Source organism: Amblyraja radiata, chromosome 4 (genome assembly GCF_010909765.2).
Source record: "Amblyraja radiata isolate CabotCenter1 chromosome 4, sAmbRad1.1.pri, whole genome shotgun sequence".
NCBI lineage: Eukaryota > Metazoa > Chordata > Chondrichthyes > Rajiformes > Rajidae > Amblyraja > Amblyraja radiata.
The window spans coordinates 26,303,134-26,322,948 of NC_045959.1; the positions used below are offsets into that span (position 1 = coordinate 26,303,134).

At 39.1% G+C, this 19,815-nt stretch overlaps 2 protein-coding genes across 4 annotated transcripts in view; one reads left to right on the forward strand and one right to left on the reverse strand.

Moving 5' to 3' along the window:
- snrk (SNF related kinase) overlaps positions 1-11,752 on the forward strand; it is a 40,807-nt gene extending 29,055 nt beyond the window's left edge. The window contains exons 3-6 of the mRNA XM_033019109.1: positions 35-176; positions 755-967; positions 5,479-5,610; positions 8,750-11,752. Of these exons, the coding sequence (XP_032875000.1) occupies positions 35-176; positions 755-967; positions 5,479-5,610; positions 8,750-9,929 (1,667 nt within the window). The 3' untranslated portion in view covers positions 9,930-11,752. The remainder of the gene's footprint in view (positions 1-34; positions 177-754; positions 968-5,478; positions 5,611-8,749) is intronic.
- Positions 11,753-15,683: 3,931 nt separating this feature from the next.
- ano10 (anoctamin 10) overlaps positions 15,684-19,815 on the reverse strand; it is a 42,674-nt gene continuing 38,542 nt past the window's right edge. For all 3 annotated transcript variants that reach the window (XM_033019111.1, XM_033019112.1, XM_033019110.1), the window contains exon 13: positions 15,684-16,198. In XM_033019111.1, the coding sequence (XP_032875002.1) occupies positions 16,121-16,198 (78 nt within the window). In that variant the 3' untranslated portion in view covers positions 15,684-16,120. The remainder of the gene's footprint in view (positions 16,199-19,815) is intronic.

The window sequence follows — 19,815 nt, forward strand, 5'->3', positions numbered from 1 at the left end:
TACAGTTTAGAGTTTTTGTGCGCTATTTTTACAGATATCTGGAGCCTGGGTGTTATTCTCTTCATGTTGGTATGTGGCCAGCCTCCATTTCAAGAGGCAAATGACAGTGAGACTCTCACCATGATTATGGACTGCAAGTATACAGTGCCAGCCCATGTCTCCAAAGAATGCAAGGAGTAAGTCATTGGTATTGTTTTTATGAATACTATTTTGTAAATCTTTACTAATTCTAAATAATGTAAAATAAGATTCTACATTTAAAACATCTGCAACACATCTGTGCAACGTGACAAGGAGATTACAAAGCAATAATTTAAAATAAATACGACATGATGTCAATAGATATCCTTAGATATTATTTTTCATTTATATATAAATGTTGGCTCACTTCTTGATTAGTCAGAGTGTCAAAGTGAGAAGGCAAAAAATGAGGTTGAGAGGGGTAAAATAGATCAGCCTTAATTGAATGGTGGAGCAGACCAGATGGGTTGAATGGTCTAATTCTGCTCCTATGTCTTATGATCACGGCAGGTTTGGGCACACATATCCATTTAATACAGTAACGTAAGTCTCTCAGGAATGGTAATGAATAGAACATTGAACACAGATTTTCTTGAGAACTTCTGAAATCTAGTTTCATTTAAGGCCAAAACAATAGTTTAGATGTCTTCTTCTCTCAATCACTGAAGGCAGTGATTCCAAATAGTTTAAACGGCCACAAGTTAAATGATTTTTTTAATGTTATTTCCATCAGTCTTATCAATCGCATGCTGCAGAGAGATCCAAAACGAAGAGCCTCACTGGAGGAGATTGAGAATCACCGCTGGCTGCTAGGAATTGATCCTTCACCTGCAACGAAGTGCAATGTACCTCTTGTCTCTTACAAGAATCTATCTGATGAAGAGCACAATGGCATCATCCAGCGCATGGTGCTTGGTGATATTGCAGATCGGGAAACTATAATTGAGTAGGTATAGTGGAACCCTCCACACAAGAAGCAAGTAATTATCAATACTGGCTTTTTTTCCCAAAGTATATTATGAAAATACTATTTAATTGAAGTATAAATTTCTTCTTGAAATACTATTTACTTGAAAAGTATAAAATATATTAATAGATACTAAACTTTTAAAGGAGTTAAACATTTAAGTATTGAAACCTCATCACCACCAAATATATTTGCATTTCAGGATAACATGTTAAAAACGTTACCACTCTACTCATAAAATATAATTGCCGATCTTCACAGGTGGATAGAAATTAAAATAGTCATTAGAATAAAACAAAAAATGCTGAAAATACTCGGATTAGGCAGCATCCATAGATATAAAGGGTTAATACATCAGTTTGTTGATAAGGTTCTGGAGTTGGTAACTTCAATGACTTTCAAAAATTGCAATCTGGTTTCACATGTGCAATTGAAAACATTGAAATGTCATTGAATAATAATTAATAATGCTCAGTGCATTATGCTCGAGTACCTAATGTGTAAAGTATTATGCAATTAATAGAAAATCAAAAAATACAGCACAGGAACAGGCCACTTCGGCCCACAATGTCAGTGCAGAATATGATACCGTGATAAACTAATCTCTTCTAGCTTGTACAATATCCATATCTCTCCTTTCCTTGCATATCTATGTACCAGTTTAAAAATCTCTTAAATGCTACTATTGTATTCGCTTCTACCGCCACCTTTGGCAGTGTGTTTCAGGCACTCTTCACCCTTTGCCTGAAAAAAACCACTCCACACATCTCCTTAAACTTTGGTCCTCTTACCTTAAAGCTATGCCATCTAGTCTTTGACATTTCCACCCTGGGCGAAAATGTTCTACCCTTTGTATAATTTTACATACTGCTATCAGGTCTTTCATCAATCTCTCATGTTTTCGGGAAAACTATCCAAGTTTGTCCATTCTCTCCTTATATCTCCCCTAATCCAGGCAGTATTCTAGTAAACCTCTACTGCACCATTTCCAAAGCCTCCCCATTTTAAGACCACTGACTCTTTAGATCACATTTGTAACAAAATGCAATATCAAAAATATTAAAGTTGTGGACAGATGCATGTTTGTACAAAAACACAATATGCATCTCAAACTTTTTGCAAGATTCTGTAGCATTATGTTCCAAATGGCTAATTGTCCTCAGTTTTGAGAAGGGACCTCTCGGCACTTGATATTGGCCACTTTTGACCTGAAGGCAGGAACATGTCAACTTACCAACACACTCAATCAGCACACTGGCTTAATGGACCAACACTGGACTAAGGAGTGAACCAGATGCCAAATCTTCTGTATTTCTGATTATTTTTAATATTTAGCTTTGTTAATGCCAAATGTTTTATTTATATGTTACTATTAAATGTATCTAGAAAATCAAGATGCTGTGACACTATGGTGAAAATACATTAACTTTGACAAAGATGTGACTCAGTGTGCCATCAGTTGATTTCCACATTTCCTTCTGATTTAGAAGGTGGTCACGTGCCCCCAAAGGCTATGCTGGCTCTGGCTCTAACCTACCCTCTCTCACTTGTTCATTAACACTTCCGCTGATTTTCCCACTATTCACTTAAACTAGTGTTGATTTGCTGTCATCCATTAATAGTATAATCAGTATGTCATTGGGATGTGGTAGGAAACTGCAGTACAACATTGAACATAGAACGATGCAGCACAAACTTGTTTTGGCCCACAGTGTCTATGCTGAACTTGATGCCAGTATAAACTTACCTCCTCTGCCTGCATGTGATCCATGTCCCCACATTCTCTGCACATCCATGTACATATTTAAAACCTTTTTAAATGTCACTATCGTATCTGCCTCCACCATCACTCCAGCCGATGCGTTTCAGGCCCCCACCATTCTGTGTAAAGGGAAGAAAACCATGCCTCACACCTGACCGTTGAACTTTACCCCTCTCACCTTAAAGCTATGCTCTCTTGTCTTAACATTTCCACATCGGGGGAAAAGGTTCTGACTACCCTATCTTTGTCTATCATAATTTTACCTAGAAGGATACACATGCAATCATAGGGATAGCAGCCAAATTCCACACAGAGCACTGAAGGTTTTGGTTCATGTTTATTGTCATATTAACAAGTATAGTGGGGTACAGATGCAATTAAATTTTGCAACAACATCACAGGCATATAGACTCCAGATAAATCCAAGAATATATTATACATAAATGACACATAAATTGAACATATCATAGTAAAGTAAAGAAGTGTGCAAAATAAACAAGACCATAGTGCAAAATACATAATTAAGAAACAAAAACTGATATATAGTAATGCATAAGTGCTAATATTCCGTTGTCGAGATAAAGTTAGGGTTGTCTAAGCTGCTTCAGGAACCTGGAAGTTGTATGAAAGTAGTTGTTTCTGAACCAGGTGGCATGGGATTTAAGGCTTCTGAACTTCCTGCCTTATTGTAGCTATGAGAAGAGGGCATGGTCCAAAAGGTGGGAATTCTTGATGATAGAAGACTCATTCAAGCCCCGCAGAGGTGTTTTCAATGGAGGGGAGGTTGGCGCCCGTAATAGGCAGTGCTGAGTGCACCACTTTCTGAAGCTTTTTGCATCCCTGTGCATTGGAATTGCCTAACCAGGCCATGATGCATCCAGTCAGGATTCATTCTATAGTATATCTATCAAAGTTTGTTTGAGTATTCTGAGACATACGAAATCTCTCTAAACCTCCAGGAAAGTGGAGGTGCTGGTGAGCCTTCTTTGCGATTGCATCTCTGTGCTGGGCCCAGGGCATGTCATCTGAGATGTTAACATCCAGGAATTTGAAAAGGTTTCCAAGATTTTCTTTGGCACCGATGCCTTTTGTAGTGGCTGAGAACCTCCGAGCACACCACTGAGCAGTTAACGATTTCCTGATACCATTTGATCTGTACAGGACTCTAGCTCTTTGGACGCTTTTCGTAAATTCACCATTTTAAGGATTCTCTAACATCGGCCTCAGCGACTGAGATCATGGAGTTGGCAGGGGCTCTGGGAACTCACATAGGTGTGGCATTGTTTTCCCTTCCAAAGTGTGCATGGAAGGTGTTCAACTCATCTGGAAGAGATATGTCATTACCACTTGTGCTACTTAGTTTAACCTTGTAGGAGGTGATGGTGTGGAAGACCTGCTATAGCTGTTGAGCATCCGTCTGTGATTCCAGATTAGCTCACAATTATCGATTAGCCATCGTCAGGAATTCATACTTGGATTTCTTGTCTGATGGATTGCCAGTCTTAGACACACAGAATTAGCCCATTGAGTCTCCTGGTTCCTCCAGGACTTACGGTTGGGGAAAACTAGGAATATTTTTGTAGGTACATACTCGTCCAGACATTTCTTTATGAAGTGACGACTGTGGCATGTTTATTTAGATTGCTGATGAGTTGATCATGGCCCTGTCCTCAAACTAGTCCTGAAACCACTCCTCCTGTCTCCTTGACTAGCTCTTTGTAGTCCTCTTCACCAATGCTGTGCTCTTCTGTCTCTGTCTGCAGGCTGGAAGGAGCTCAGTAGGTTGTCAAATTTTCCAAAATACAGGCGAGGTATGGAGGAATAGGCATTCCTGATGGTGGTACAGCAATGGTTGAGTGTTTCGGTTATGTGTTAATGGTAGTTTGGCAGATACATTTTCAAGCTAGCGTGGCTGAATTCCCCATTGATGAAGTGGAAGGCACTGGAATAGGTTAATTTGTGCCCGTTGATCATGGTACCCAATTCTTCAACTGCCAGCTTGATGTCTGCCTGAGTAGAAATGTAGACTGTGGTCAGGATGAGAGTGGAGAACTCCCTGAGAAGGTAGAATGGTTAGCACTTGACCATCAGACATTCAAGGCAGGAGGAGCAGGAATGGGACATGATTGACAATGCCAAACACCATGAAGTGTTCAATAAGAAGCAGATGCCGCTGCCTCTTTCATTTCTTGACTCCGTGGTCCAGTCAATGTGGATGGAAAAATCCTTGGGTTGGTGTGCCCATGTGCAGAGAATTGGGGGTGAGTCATGTTTCTGCAACAGAGTACACAACAGGCTCTCATGTCTTCTATCTTGTTCGTGTGACTAATATTGGCCAGAATGATGCTCCGGAGGGGGTAGCATGCCTCGATGCTTGTCTTACCCAAAGGCCTCCTCATTGTCCGATCCAAACCCAGGTTGCTGACGTATGAGACTTCTCTACCTGCAGACCACAGTGTGCCTATATCAAACTATATTTGATATAGTTATTTTTATTTGTGAGAAGGAATTTTAAATAAATAAGTCTTTTGCAACCTACCTCAAATTTATTTGTAAGATAATGGACATTAATTTCTATAAAATCTATTTATATTCGGGACATCCAAAAACTCTTAAGTAAAACATGGGTGTTTAACTACTTTTGAAATGTGGTCACTTGTGTTGTAGGGGTTTCTCAAAGGATATGCTGAATACGTTTCTTATTCTAAATAGTTGTTTGTTCTTTTAGGTCACTGGAAAGTAATAAATACAATCACATCACTGCCACTTACTTTTTGCTGGCTGAAAGGACCTTAAAGGAGAAACAGGAGAAAGAAGTCACCCGTTCTTCCAGTCCAAGCCACATCAAAGCTCAGTTCAGGTACAGATACGTGGGCTGCACTTGTTGGTTAACATATATATTTTGAACTTTGAGGCAAAGTGTATTTTTAATGTAAATATAAATTCCTTGTTTCTAGATCTGTCATTTTCTGTGGCGTGGGACGTGCATATGCACATACACGTAGTAACATTACCTGCAACTTAGTCACATGCAGTTTTTAAAAAATTGGACACTGCCATAGAATGGGAAGGATAAATTTCCTCGGTGAAACTGCTTCCCTTTGCAGTCTACTAGAGAGAGGTGTCTGTTTTGGAGTCTGAAACACTTACTTCTAGGATACCTAAATGTTATGCAGAGGTAGACACAAAAAGCTGGAGTAACTCAGCGGGACAGGCATCATCTCTGGAGAGAAGGACTGAATTTAAACCAGCATCTGCATTTCTTTCTTACACATGTTATGCAGAGGTGTTTGAAACAGCATTTTTCTTCCAGTTTAGACGAAGGAGCTTCTTTGGAAAGAGCTAAATGTACCTTCTACTATAGGTTCAGGGGGAAGGAAAGTTGAGTAGTTAGTTTTCACCTGAGGAGTCCTTTTCTCCGTGAGTGCTTATCACCCTGCTCCATGAGCGAACCACCCAGTCCGCTCCGACCAGCGATCCCCGCGCATAAACCCAACCCTACACATACTAGAAACGATTTTTACATTTACACCAAGCCAATTAACCTACAAACCTGTACGTCTTTGGAGTGTTGGAGGAAACCGAAGATCTCGGAGAAAATCCATGCAGGTCACGGGGAGAACGTGCAAACTCTGTAGAGACAAGCATCCATGATCAGGTTCTAACCTGGGTCGCTGGCGCTGTAAGGCAGTAGCTCTACCGCTACCCTGGTATATAAAGCGCTTAAATCTTGGATTAAATTAAATCAAAATTTAAGAAATAAATGTATACCTCTAACTCGTGTATCTTTTAAAATCTAGATGGAGCTTGGTGATAAGCATTTTGAATACATTGCTTGAAGGCAGAGTACATGGACTGATTTAAGATTTCCTAGGGTGGTTGCATGTGGATTGGTGATGCAGAGTCTGGTTCAATGTCCATTTAGCTTGGAGATTGCTTTCTAACTCCATAATTTGTGACTCCATGCCCAAAGGCATGTTTTAAGCAAGTAATCTAGGTTGACTGGGACATAATGTATTTTTTCAGAGATGCTGTTTTAAATTTAACATAGGTTCTGATTTATTCACAGGATGTCATCTATGTCAGGACAGTATCGGAAGAGTAGGAATGTTAACAAATTAATTTGGACCTTCAAGATTTATTGCTCATGCAAAGATCAATATAGAAGTGAACAGGATCGCCTCATTCTGTGCATATAAACTTTAGACAATTCCAAGGTTGTGCAAGGCACCATTAAAAATGCCACAGCTTGTTTTAAAAATACTTTTGCTTTTGGTATCAAAGTTTGGGATCTAATGTGGTCTTATTTGTTGTATTCCCCGGGATGGTTTCAGGTGTCCTTACTTGTCTGTTTTGGTTTGTTGTGTGGTTGGTCTGGACAGGTGTTCTGTTGCACCAAAGGCAGAAAGGCCCAAATTGCATTAGATTGGGTTTTTTCATGTTGGTGCTGGAGCTACATGTTTGATATGGAGGATGTTTTGGTGTCCCCAGCATCCGAAAGATGCATCTTTACCCTGGCTGTCTGTGTTTTCCACTGAATAGAAAAGGCCTTTGAGGTTTGACCCTGAGATCAAGCCAATAATATGCTGGAGCACAAATAAAAACTTGATTATGTCAGTATCTATGTACAACAGTTGGATGGAGTAGTAATGCATGTATTTGTAGTTGTGGGTCTTCCTTGGCTAAATGCATGGGATCCTTTTTTTGATCTTGGAGACATTCTTATAACATGCAGTGCATGCATTGTGAACCCAGGGGTTTGCACATTGAGGGTTTATCAAAGGCCCCCAATCAATCTAAAGCTCATTTCGACAGCCAGTTTTCACAGTAGAACTTGGTTTGCATCTGTGAAGATCACAGATTTACAACCTTTCAGAAGATATAACATGGAAGGGATAAATGAATGGAACTATTAAATATGGAATGCCGTAGAGTATACTTCAGAGACCAGAAAGGTTTGTGGTAAAGATTGACAGGCTCGGACTGGAAGAACAAAAAACTGGTCGAATTCTAGAACTACAAGACCATAGGACCAGATTCTGGTGAACCTTTTTCTCTGTAAGTTTTGTTTCTGAGCTTTCCCAATTTAATTTGCAGGTGATAATGAGATTCTCTAAATTTCAATAATCTATATCATTGTGTCTTGTTTCCCCAAAACAGTTGATTCAGTCTTGCATTACTTTAGGCTGAAAGATGACTTTAAGTCTTGTAAATGCATTATCATATTTTCATATTTATGTTTTAATTTATTCAGTGCAAGCCATAGCCACATCTTATTGCGCCTTCCGATTTAGCTTGTAGCTTTTTCCATGACTTGTATTTGTGAAAATCTCACTTCAAGAATGACTCCTTTATATCAATGACCTTCACACTGTTCACTGAAACTGAGACAACAGTATCATAATTGTCATCGGTTCCAGTCATGGTATTTATCAACATTTTAAATGGTAATCTCATCGCACCAGATTATGTAGAGTGTTTCCTCTCCATTTGTGGGTGCATTAGTCGCACCTAGATTAATCATATAAAGAGACTGGTTGTTACAATTTTATAAATAGCATTATCGGGCTGGGAGCTTTTGATTCTTTGCCACCTAAATTTTGATCTTTCTGAACTGGATAAACACGATGACTATGGAAGAGACCTCAAGGTATTTTCAACTGTTGTGTCTCAGTAGGTGTATTTGTACCATGAATACCAACATTAAGTGTCCCTTTGAATTTGGGAATCGTTTAAGTAGTTATTCAGTTCTTCATGTTTTCTTTATTACCTGCATAACATTGAGTTTTAGCACAAATAAAATTTCTGATGGATTTGCTGTAAGAAATAAGCAGGCTGGATGTTTAATAATAAACATTCTGTTGGCATGAATTCTGTATTAAATAACTTTTAACTAATAAACCCAATTTTACATTTATTACCATAAAACCTCATAGGAAATTAAAGAAAGTGACTGAAGATTTTGTTTCCCTTTTTCTCTTCTTTGTTTTTGAAATTAGGCAGTCCTGGCCTACAAAAAATGAAGTGGCCAAAGATATTGAAGACATCACATCATCACCCATTATCCATCCTGTGTCAATTACTGGAGTCTGTTCCTCAGCCCGCACTGTGGAGTCCACCATTAATGGGCACCGAATGAAAGCTGGTGAGCCAGCGAAGAAAGAAGAGTCATCAACAATTGGAACAACTGGAAAGCCTGCTGCAAACAATAGGACGTGTCTATTCAGAGTGGAAGAGGATGAAGAGGATGATGAGGATGATAGAAGTATAATTCCTCTTCCCACTCCAGTGGTTTTGCGACGTAAACCTTCCATAACAAACCGGCTTACCACCAGGAAGAGTGCTCCTGTTCTTAATCAAATATTTGAGGAAGGAGAGTCTGATGATGATTTTGACATGGATGATAACCTACCACCCAAGCTTAGTCGATTAAAGATGAACATAGCTTCGCCAAGTACTGTGAATAAACGGTACCATAAACGGAAAAGTCAAGGCCGTGGATCAAGTTGCAGCAGTTCAGAAACCAGTGATGATGATTCGGAAAGTCGCCGGCTTCTTGACAAAGACGGTGGGTTCACTTACTCCTGGCACCGCCGCGATAGCAGCGAAGGGCCTCCAGGGAGTGGAGGAGATGGAAGCGGGCAAGGTAAATCAAGTGATGGGAATGCTGGTGTTGACAAGAGCAGCCCAAGTGAAGGCAATAAAGGTGGTAGTAGCCCTTCCAATGATCCCAGTGGGAGCACCAACAACACGGGAACAAGAACTCGCAATTGTGCAACCCAAGGACATTCTACCCAGTCACCCAAAGCGGCAGAGGATTTGGTAGAGAGCCTGAAACTGATGAGCCTATGTCTTAGTTCCCAATTACAGGGAGGCATCAGTAGTAGATACATTATTGAACCAACATCTGGGACTCGAATTAATGAGAAATCAACCTGGAAAATGTGCATCACCTCGAGCAATGTTATAGAACGAACTTCTCCCTTGACCAAGTCCTATTCTGACCAAATGGCTGATCTGCTGAATGTGCTTGAAATGTCAAAAGAGAACAACATGAACTTGAAGAATAATGTTCTACAGCTACCTCTTTGTGAGAAAACTCTTTCTGTGAACATTCAACGGAATCCTAAGGATGGGCTGTTTTCCTCCAGTCAAACCAGCTGCTGTCAAGTTATTTAAATATATTTAAACTTGATTTAACTGTTATTCTTGCTGGTTACACTTTGACTTTCTTAGCAAAGTGAAATTATTTTAGTCTTGAGCTTTCTAAATGGACTTCCAGAATTATTTATTGCAATGTTTGAATTGGTTTGCTCAATATCTTGACAATGCATGGTCTTTGTGCATGCTGCTCGCTGCTGCTTTAATTTTCCAACAAGAAAAAAAAACTGGGGCAGATTTTTAATTTCTTGGGAGTTTAGCATCAGCCTTTAGGCTGTATGTTGTTAATGGAGCTAAATGCAGTTAAGTAAATTGTTCACTTTGTAGCTCTTTATGTTGCACATGAAAGGATAGAGTACATCTATATGGTTTAAACCATTTGATCAAAGAGTATTAGGTTTTATTACATACTCTAGTGTACGTGACATAAAAGAACCAAAGCAATAAATGAAATATTGCAGCTCTTGTGAAAACATTTCAATATTCCAAGCCTGGTGAAATGCTCTCTAAAATAAATAATGGAGAGTCTTAATTTGTTGAAAGATTGCAGAGCGCTCACTTTAGGGCGGGTTAGTCTATATTGACTTAAACTCAGGATAAGGCAAACTTGAGCAAGGTGCTATCATTGGACAGGGTTGGGTTGAACTAAGTTTTCTGGTTATTAGTGTCCATGACACAATGTTGCCCCTTTAGTGAGAAAGCACTGCACTTAGGCTAGCTTGTTTCTTCATCTGTATATATGTTTGGATCTATTTGTTCTGTCAGTTCTGTGGGATAGGCCATGGTGTAGTGATTGGAAATAAAGCAAAATTGCATTGTCCTTTGCAGGCCAATAAGATGCTTTTGTTGGAAGGACAATGTTAGAGTAGCTATGATTAAAATGTGAAGTACTTCTGCTTCTGACCTGCAGTGTGAGATTTGAAATACTACCTGCTCTCTTCTTGCAATTGAAGGGTCCTCCACTGACGCAGAGAATCACATTAATGCTTCAGATGAGGAGAGATTTTCAATGTTGATCTATAATGGGAACTTGTCTTTTATTAAAAATGGTTTGTGAATGGTTTCTATTAAACTGTAGTTTATGAAAATTTTTAAACCTTTCCTATTCCATAGGTAAATCAGCTATGCTTTTGTCAATAGGGAGTATTTATCCTCTAATATTGAAAAGCTTCCTTGAAATATAGATCTGAATAGCACTGGCAATCACTTTCCATCCAGTTATTTGGCAGTATATGTATATTCCAAATTAAATGCTGCAGGAGAAATTGGGTGGGTTGGGGTATTTCAAGTTGCTCTTAAAGTATATTGGCATTCCAGTTTTTAATGATTTGATTTTCATTGTGGGAAATAACAAATAGTGTACGGAATTCATAGCAATTGTGTAGATGCAGTTGTTTTTGGATTATTGTAAATAGTTTTGTTTATATTTTATGTATAGCCTTGTGATGGCACCTTTTAGAACTCGTATCTTGTGTATTTGTACAAGAACTGTAAATTTGTGTATACACAGTACTGGAGAATTACAGTGGTGTACAGTTGTCAGATTGAACTAGATTAATGTCGGTGGAAACACCCACTGTTTAACTGTCTGTATTCTATATATTCTAGTTGTCCCAAGTGAATGACCGGTAATGTATTGTATGTTGTGCAGCATCGTTTGGTGCAATGAAAGAAAAGAGTAACCACTACTTATGAATGTTATTGGACCAAATAATGTAACAGTCTGAAAATGTGACATCCCATGGCCAACTTGTCTTCAAAATGGTAATTTCATGTGTAATAAAATAGTGGCTGATTTCTAGTCAGTTGTAACTTTCAAACCATTAAATATGTTAAATTAATTGAAGTAGAAAGAAAACTGAGCTCATTTTGGGATTGACTCATTACATGTGTAGATGACAACAAAACCTTAAACTACCATATTTACTTAATAGTTTAAGGTTATTGTTATCTCTCTGATAACAATTGGTATTGTTTAATTATAACCATGGGTTCTGAGATAGTGAAAACCTTTGTTTTGTACTCTATTCAGGCATATGCAAGTACAATCAAAGCATACACAAATACAGCTGGTAGTACAAAGAGCAAAGTAAACAGTGTATAATATAGTATTACATTGCAGTGGAATAAAAGTACAAGGGCTGCAACAAGATGATAGATTAGAGATTGGGAATTCATCCCTAGTATACAAGAGGTCAGTTCAACAGGCTGATAGGGGAAGCAGCTGTCCCCGAGTCTGGTGTTCAAGCTTTTGTACCGTCAGCCCAATGGGAGAGGGTAGAATGGGAAATGATCGGGTTATGAGCAGTCCTTGATTATGTTTGTTGCTTTCCAAAGGCAGCATGAATTGTAGGTGGAGTTAGTGGGGAGATTGTTTTTGCGAGATAGACTGGGCTGCATCCACAACTCTATGCAATTTCTTGCGATCCTAGACCGATGAATTGCCAAACCAACTTATGATGCAAATTGAGTTATATTTGCTCCTACATACGCTCCCGACCATCTCTACTTTAGCACCATTGATGCAGACCACCCCGTCTCGTGAACTCTTGTTTTGCTGAGATTGCTTACACTAGCTCCTTCCTCGACTCTGTCTCATCATAAAAAGTCACAGACTAGTTCCTTCCCTGTTGCTACCCTGGTATTTATGAAAACATCCCCACTTTTTTGGCAGGAGGTAGCGGCTGTTTAAAGAAAGGAAATTGTGGAAATTATTTAGACAATTATATAACCATTAGAGTAATCTGAACAAAATCCAAACCTGTCATTTTTCCTTCAACCGCTGCATGACCTATTGAGTTCCTCCAGCAGTTTGTTTTTTGCTCAAGGATGCCAGTATCTGCAATCTCGGGTCTGCATTAGAGTGATCTGCACAGCTCCCCTGTGCCATTAGTCTTCCAAACTCAAAATGGCATTACCACAAATAAACTAGGAACTTTAAAAAGCAACCTCTGCACATTATATCTCTCCTACCTGTTCCTGAAATCATATTGCCAGAGGGGGGTATGGTGTTATTAGATATCAGTACACCATGACTGTTTTGGAGGATCTGTCCTCACTGCTGATATCCCTTAATGAGCTGATCCAGCAGGAGAAACATGTCAAAGTTTTATGTACCAAAAATGGTATTTTAAATGGAGACTCGACTCACTATTTTTGCAAGGCATTCAAATCAATCCTTCAGGAAACTGTGATGCTTACAATAATTTAAAGATTGTATATTTCACCTACAGATTCTGCTGAGGCAGACATGAGCATGCTCAATCTTATTTGCTGTTTCCATAAATGAAAACTTCAGTTCATCCAAAACCCTGATAATTGTATCCAAATTTCATCCTATCAGCCTTTGAGTTTGTACTGAACCTGGCAATTTAAAAATGTCATGCTTAATTAAGAACTGTTCCCTGGCCTCTATTCCACATACAACCTTTATTTAGTTTTTAACTACAAGATCAATGGCATTAAAGAATCATTTATCAGGCCTCCATAGACATCTAGAAAGACTTCAACTACCCTGCCCCAAGTTTTGGAATTTGCACCCTAAATCTCCACCACATCCATTTAAGACTAAACTGCATTTATCTTCTCCAATAGTGTTAGATTTTCATTAATGTTGCTGGTGCAAGCCTCGATATCTTTTGTCATCTTACTGGTGATTAAAAACTGAAAGTTTGAGACTGGGATCTTCACCAAAATAACTGCAGTGGAACCAGCACATGATACAACTAGTCAGCTTGAATGGGAGATGATCGATGCTAAGCTCTAATTGTATAACTGAATGATCTAAAGACGTTGAATTGATGGCACGTTATTCATGTAAAACGTTAGCTCTTCTGTTCCATTTTACTTACAAGTTTCAAATCTGTACATTAGGTTAAAAGCTGTTGTCATTTGGTAGAGTTAAGAAAGTAAAGACCTGCAAGCCATGTGTCCTCTAAAGCTTGTAACCATGCAAGACTCCCTTTGGCCCAGCTGAATATGAAATGTTCACCGCTTCCCATTTTAACCTTTTTTTGTATCAATTTTTTTTCCTTTGGGTAAGTAACTTAGTTTCCACTTCTGAACTAGCTTTTACTATTCTCCTTTATATTCTTGGCTAGCTTACCTTTGTACCTCATCTTTTCTCCTCGTATTGACTTTTTAGTTATCTTCTGTTGCTCTTTAAACATTACCCAATCCTCTTACTTCCCACTCATCTTTGCTACATTGTACTTCTCTTTTATTTTTATACTGTCCCTGACATCCCTTGTCAGCCACGGTCACCCCTTACTCCCCTTGGAATCTTTCTTCCTCTTTGGAATGAACTAATCCTGCACCTTCTGTATTATTCACAGAAATAGCTGCCATTGTTATTCCACTGTCATCCCTGCTAGGGTATCTTTCCAGTCAACTGTGGCCAGCTCCTCCCTCATGGCTCCATAGTCCCCTTTGTTCAACTAACACTGACACCTCCAATTTACCCTTCTCCTTCTCAAATTGTAGATTAAAACTTACCATATTATGGTCACTACCTCCTAATGGCTCCTTAACATCAAGTTTCCTTATCAAATCCGGTCATTACACAACACTAAATCCAGAATTGCCCTCTTCCTGGTAGACTCCAATACAAGCTGCTCTAAGAATCCATCACGGAAGCACTCCACAAATCCCCTTCCTTGGGTCCATTACCAACCTGATTTCAACCTGCATGTTGAAACCTCCCATAACCACCGTAGCATTACCTTTACTACATGCCAATTTTAACTCTCGTTTCAACTTGCACCCTATATCCAGACTACTGTTTGGGGGCCTGTAGATAAGTCCCATTAGGTTCTTTTTACCCTTACAATTCCTTAGTTCTATCCATACTGACTCCACATCTCCTGTTTCAATGTCACCCCTTGCAATACTGAATTTCATCCCTCACCAACAGAGCTACCCCACCCCCTCTGCCCACCTGTCTGTCTTTTCAATAGGAGGTATACCCTTGAATATTGAGTTCCCAGCCCTGGCCCTCTTGCAGCCATGTCTCTGTAATTCCCACAACATCATACTTGCCAATTTCGAACTGAGCCTCAAGCGCGTCCACTTTATTCCTTATACTTCGCGCATTCATATACAACACTTTGACCTCGGTATTCACCTCCCCTCTTGCACCGCTTACAATTGGCCCTGACCTTACTCTCTTATCCCTTCTCGAACTTTCCTTCCCATTAATTTGAGAATCTTTTGTAACTTTTCCTGTACTCACTTCCCCTTCAACTCCATCTTTATACTCCCAATTTGTCAATCTCTCTTTCCCTTCCCCACCCCCCCCCCACTCCACTATTTAGTTTAAACCCACAGATGTAGCCCTAGCAAACGTGCCTGCCAGAACGTCGGTCCCCCTCCAGTTAAGGTGCAACCCGTCCCTTTTGTCACACCTACCCCAGAAGAGATCCTAGTGGTCTCTAAATCTAAATCCTCGCTCCCTGCACCAGCCCCTCAGCCACACATTTAGATCCCCTCTCTCCCTGTTCCTGTCCTCACTAGCATGATTATGTTCTTCATTCTTTGTAAATAAATGTCTTAAGATTCCCTATCACCATTATGGGGATTCCACAGTGGCACCCTCAATACAGAACTGAAGCAGAACTAGCTCAAGCTGCTCAAATGAAAGTGCATGGGTAACTTTGAGGTCTACATTCACATCTGCATTAGGAAATTGTCAAAGTTGTTAACAGTTTTATATGCAGATTTAATTACGGCAAACAACCTATAACGCTGAACAATTTGGAGCCAGAATGCAATTGCTTAGTGCACAATTTGAGGAAAGTTATAGGGCGAGAGGTGCAGTCTCATTTATTGTATTCTATACAAGGATTTCTCTTAAACCCAAGCTTGTTACATAGTTCAAGACAGCAATTTTTATACACATGTTATCATTCAACTGTGGCACAATACCAGTGACTGAGAATTACTCCAGCTATATCAAAATTATGCCAGGTAGATGTAGTTCAAATGTTAATCTCAAATTTTCAAATATTTCTCCACCCTGTTCTGGTATATGCTTTGTTCTGTGCCACACAACAAATTATCCTCATGCAAAATCACATCGATTCATGCAAGACTATTAATGGGATACATTTAACACCATGCTGATATTTTCCTGCTAAATATAATGTCACATCTATTACAAATTTTAATCTTTGTATATGGCTTAATCCACTCAAGGCCAATCACAGATCTCTTCATATTTTTTTCTTTCCTTCCCATGTTTTTTCAAGTTGCTCTTCCATTTCCATTGATTCATCAGCTTCCTTTATTTGCTGTGGGAACAAATATCAGATTATTAAAAAGGCACAACATGTGGTGGTGCCTGCCTTAAGCAGGGCAAGGATATCTCTTACATTGTCTTACAACCAAAAGGTAAGTAGATCTTGGAGGAAACACAGTAGAACTGGTGTTCCACCTCTGCAACATTTCACTCCACAATCAGTCTGAAGAGTCCCAACCCAAAATGTCACCTATCCATGTTCTCCAAGATGCTGCCCGACCTGTTGAGTTACTCCAGCACTTGGTGCCATTTCATGTAAACCTTGTTTCTACTGTTGACAAGCTGGATGCCAAGAGGCCGTTTCCTCAACCCAGAGATTCTAAAACTAGGAATCACTGAGGATAAGGGGTCAGCCTTCTGGGACCAAGATGTGGAGATATTTTGAAAGACTTTAAATCTTTGTGATACTGTGCAAAGGCTTATAGATAGTTGGTTGTTGAATATATTCAAGTCTGACAATAAGATTTTGAACATTAAAGGAATCTGAAGATGGAGACGAGATAAAATGGATAAGACAGTAAAGCAATCTCAGGAGATTGTATGGCCTAGTTCTTCTATGCTTATGAATGCAAAATGAAATCTATTGAGACCAAAGACTTGCTTGTTTACAGCATTTTTCACTGCCTCATTGTATCCTGCACCTCTGAAGTACACGGAGGAGATCTGAGTAAATGAACTGATGATCTGAGCCCATTATTGCCACATAACTTAGTATTCATACCTCAACCCTTCTTTCTTTACAAAGTTGCTAAACACAACTAAAGTGGTGCATAGAACACGCAGTAAATTAGCAGATTTGAAGAGAAGCAACGACACACAGCAGGTAAAATAAAACGTGAACATTGAGGAAAGCATCATGGTGGAGGATTGAGGGAAAGATTGGGGGATAAAATTGAGAATGAAAGTCCAATTGGTACACATACACAAAGGGTCATTGAACTCTGGTCTAAAATGTTCATTTATGTTTACCGACACTAATACAATAAATGCTACAATTATATATATGCTGAAGATTTAAGATTCAAACAATTCCTAATTTAGGGAATAATGCCTGTGCTGTGTTTTGTTTTCAAGTCTGTTGCATCTAAATCAAAGTATCTTGTATCTCCTATCTCAGATGAGTCCAAAACCTGTATTCCTGACCAACACTTTACCGCTACTGACCAGCTTCTCAATCCACTAAGAATAATGCTACCACGCCCCACCAGTGCGACAAAACACTCCATTCACACCTCAGGACCAAGAACCCCTATCCCAACACTTCACAGTGGTGTAAATAAGAGGATTCATCCAAAGTCATTCAATTGGCTCCTTGAGCCTACCCCTGCAATCAATCTTGGATGATCTAACATTGGACTCAATTCTGCATTCTTATCTCTTGTTCATAACCTTGATCTGTTTACACACCGTATTAACTTAAAATTCGGTCTTCCGTCTTTCCATATTGCTTGGTGTGAAAAACCACATAACCCGCCCTCATTAAGCCTCGGCTTGTCCCACTGATACAAGTTCCATGTTTGTTTTCATAACAGAATCCAGCCTGATACTCCAGTATGTATTAAGGGAGCAGTGCAACGTCACAGACATTTTTTAAATTATAGATATTAACCTATGATCATGCTTGCTTTTTTAATGTAGATGAAAAATGTACAGAGCAGAGTTTAAGAGGAGTAGTTATTCTCCTCGTCTTAACCAAAAAGACTTCAGCCAATACATTGGTGCTTTGTTGAATGCAAGAGTCTGCTGCACACAGGTTAATTGCTGCATTGCCTCCATCACCATGGTGACAAGACTTAAAAAAGTGCATCACTGCATACAAAACACTTTCAGGTGTGAAGTTGGAATAGGCATCATATAACTTCAAATTTTGTTTATTCAATTCTATTAAACTTGCGTTTAAAACAGAAATGCAATGTTGCAAGTAAATTTTAAACATTAGTTATAAAACATCCTTGTTTGTGCAAGATTGGTTTCACTCCTTGCCATATAAAGTGGCCTGATTGTGTGCTCCATTCATCTCATTGCCTCTGTTGGTTTGGCCCAGTTTCATAACGTATCACGCAGCTGCATTACTGAGAAGCATTTGGAGGCTATGGGTAATGTGCAGGAATATTGAATAGTTTCATTTGGTGAAATGACTCCTACCCTAAACATTGCTCGTCTTGCAGGTTCTGGTTCTGGGAAATAAGGGTGCCATTATCAAAATGCAAGTCTACTAATTAAGGATTATTTTTAGGTCATTATAATATGATATCCTCATTAAATCTAATAATAAAAAAATCAGTTTACAATATGGTTTTTATAAGATGGTAAAAATGAATTCACTGCATAGGTGCAAGGAGTGAAACCAATCTTGCACAAACAAGGATATTTATTATGTAAAGGTATATGTGTGTTATGATTGTGTTTATAGTTTGTTTGGTTGTTTGTCTTTTTGCACAAAAGTCCGCGAGCATTGCCACTTTCATTTCACTGCATATCTCGTATGTGTATGTGACAAATAAACTTGACTTGAATTGACTAGGTATGTCATGGGTCAGACTACCACATTGCCTTTCTCCAAGAGTTTTGAGTCAACTATGTTGGTGTGGAAATACAGCCACATTCAAGGCTTGAATGGCCAAGGAAAGCAGAATTCCTTCATGAAGTACAGTAACGAGTTGAATCTTTATAACCATTTCAATATTCCTTTCTGTAACATTTTTCCCCAACTTAGATCACTATCACTCATATTCTCCAATCACTGAGAAACACAACAAATCTGCTAGCATCCTGACAAAGCAACTATTCCTAAATTTCCACTTACAATGAACAGAAGAGCTTCTGATAGTTTAAGAATATACTAAGTGCATAATCCTAATTAAGACCCACCTATTATAAATATCACAGATATCAGGCAGCTTTGAATTATTTACAATCCCCTACACCCTGCAGCAGGACTCACACAGCCTGATCACACTCATTTACAAACATATTATACACAATTATCTATTATCTCAGAACCTTTATCCTACAGAAATAAAATAATGAGATACAAGGAACTGCAGATGCTGGTTAAATACAAAAAAAAAGACAAAGTTCAGGAGTAAATATGCAAGTCAGGCATCATCTCTGGAGAACATGGATAGGTGAATACAGATAGACAGATGGGGTCCCTGGATGGATACGGGGGAGGAGGTATAGGGATAGGTGCTATATCTCCTGAAATTGCAGGGGAAAGTACCTGGGGATGGGGTGGTTTGGATGGGAAGGGATGAGTGTACCAAGAACGAATGAATGAATAAGTTTATAGGCCAAGTATTCACATACAAGGAATTTGCCTTGATGCTCCGCCCACAAGTGACAACATGACATACAGTAACAGTTAAGAATGATACATAAAACATTAAACAATAATAAAACATTATAGAAACATAGAAAATAGGTGCAGGAGTAGGCCATTCGAGCCTGCACCGCCATTCAATATGATCATGGCTGATCATCCAACTCAGTATCCCATCCCTGCCTCTCTCCATACCCCCTGATCCCTTTAGCCACAAGGGCCACATCTAACTCCCTCTTAAATATAGCCAATGAACTGGCCTCAACTACCTTCTGTGGCAGAGAATT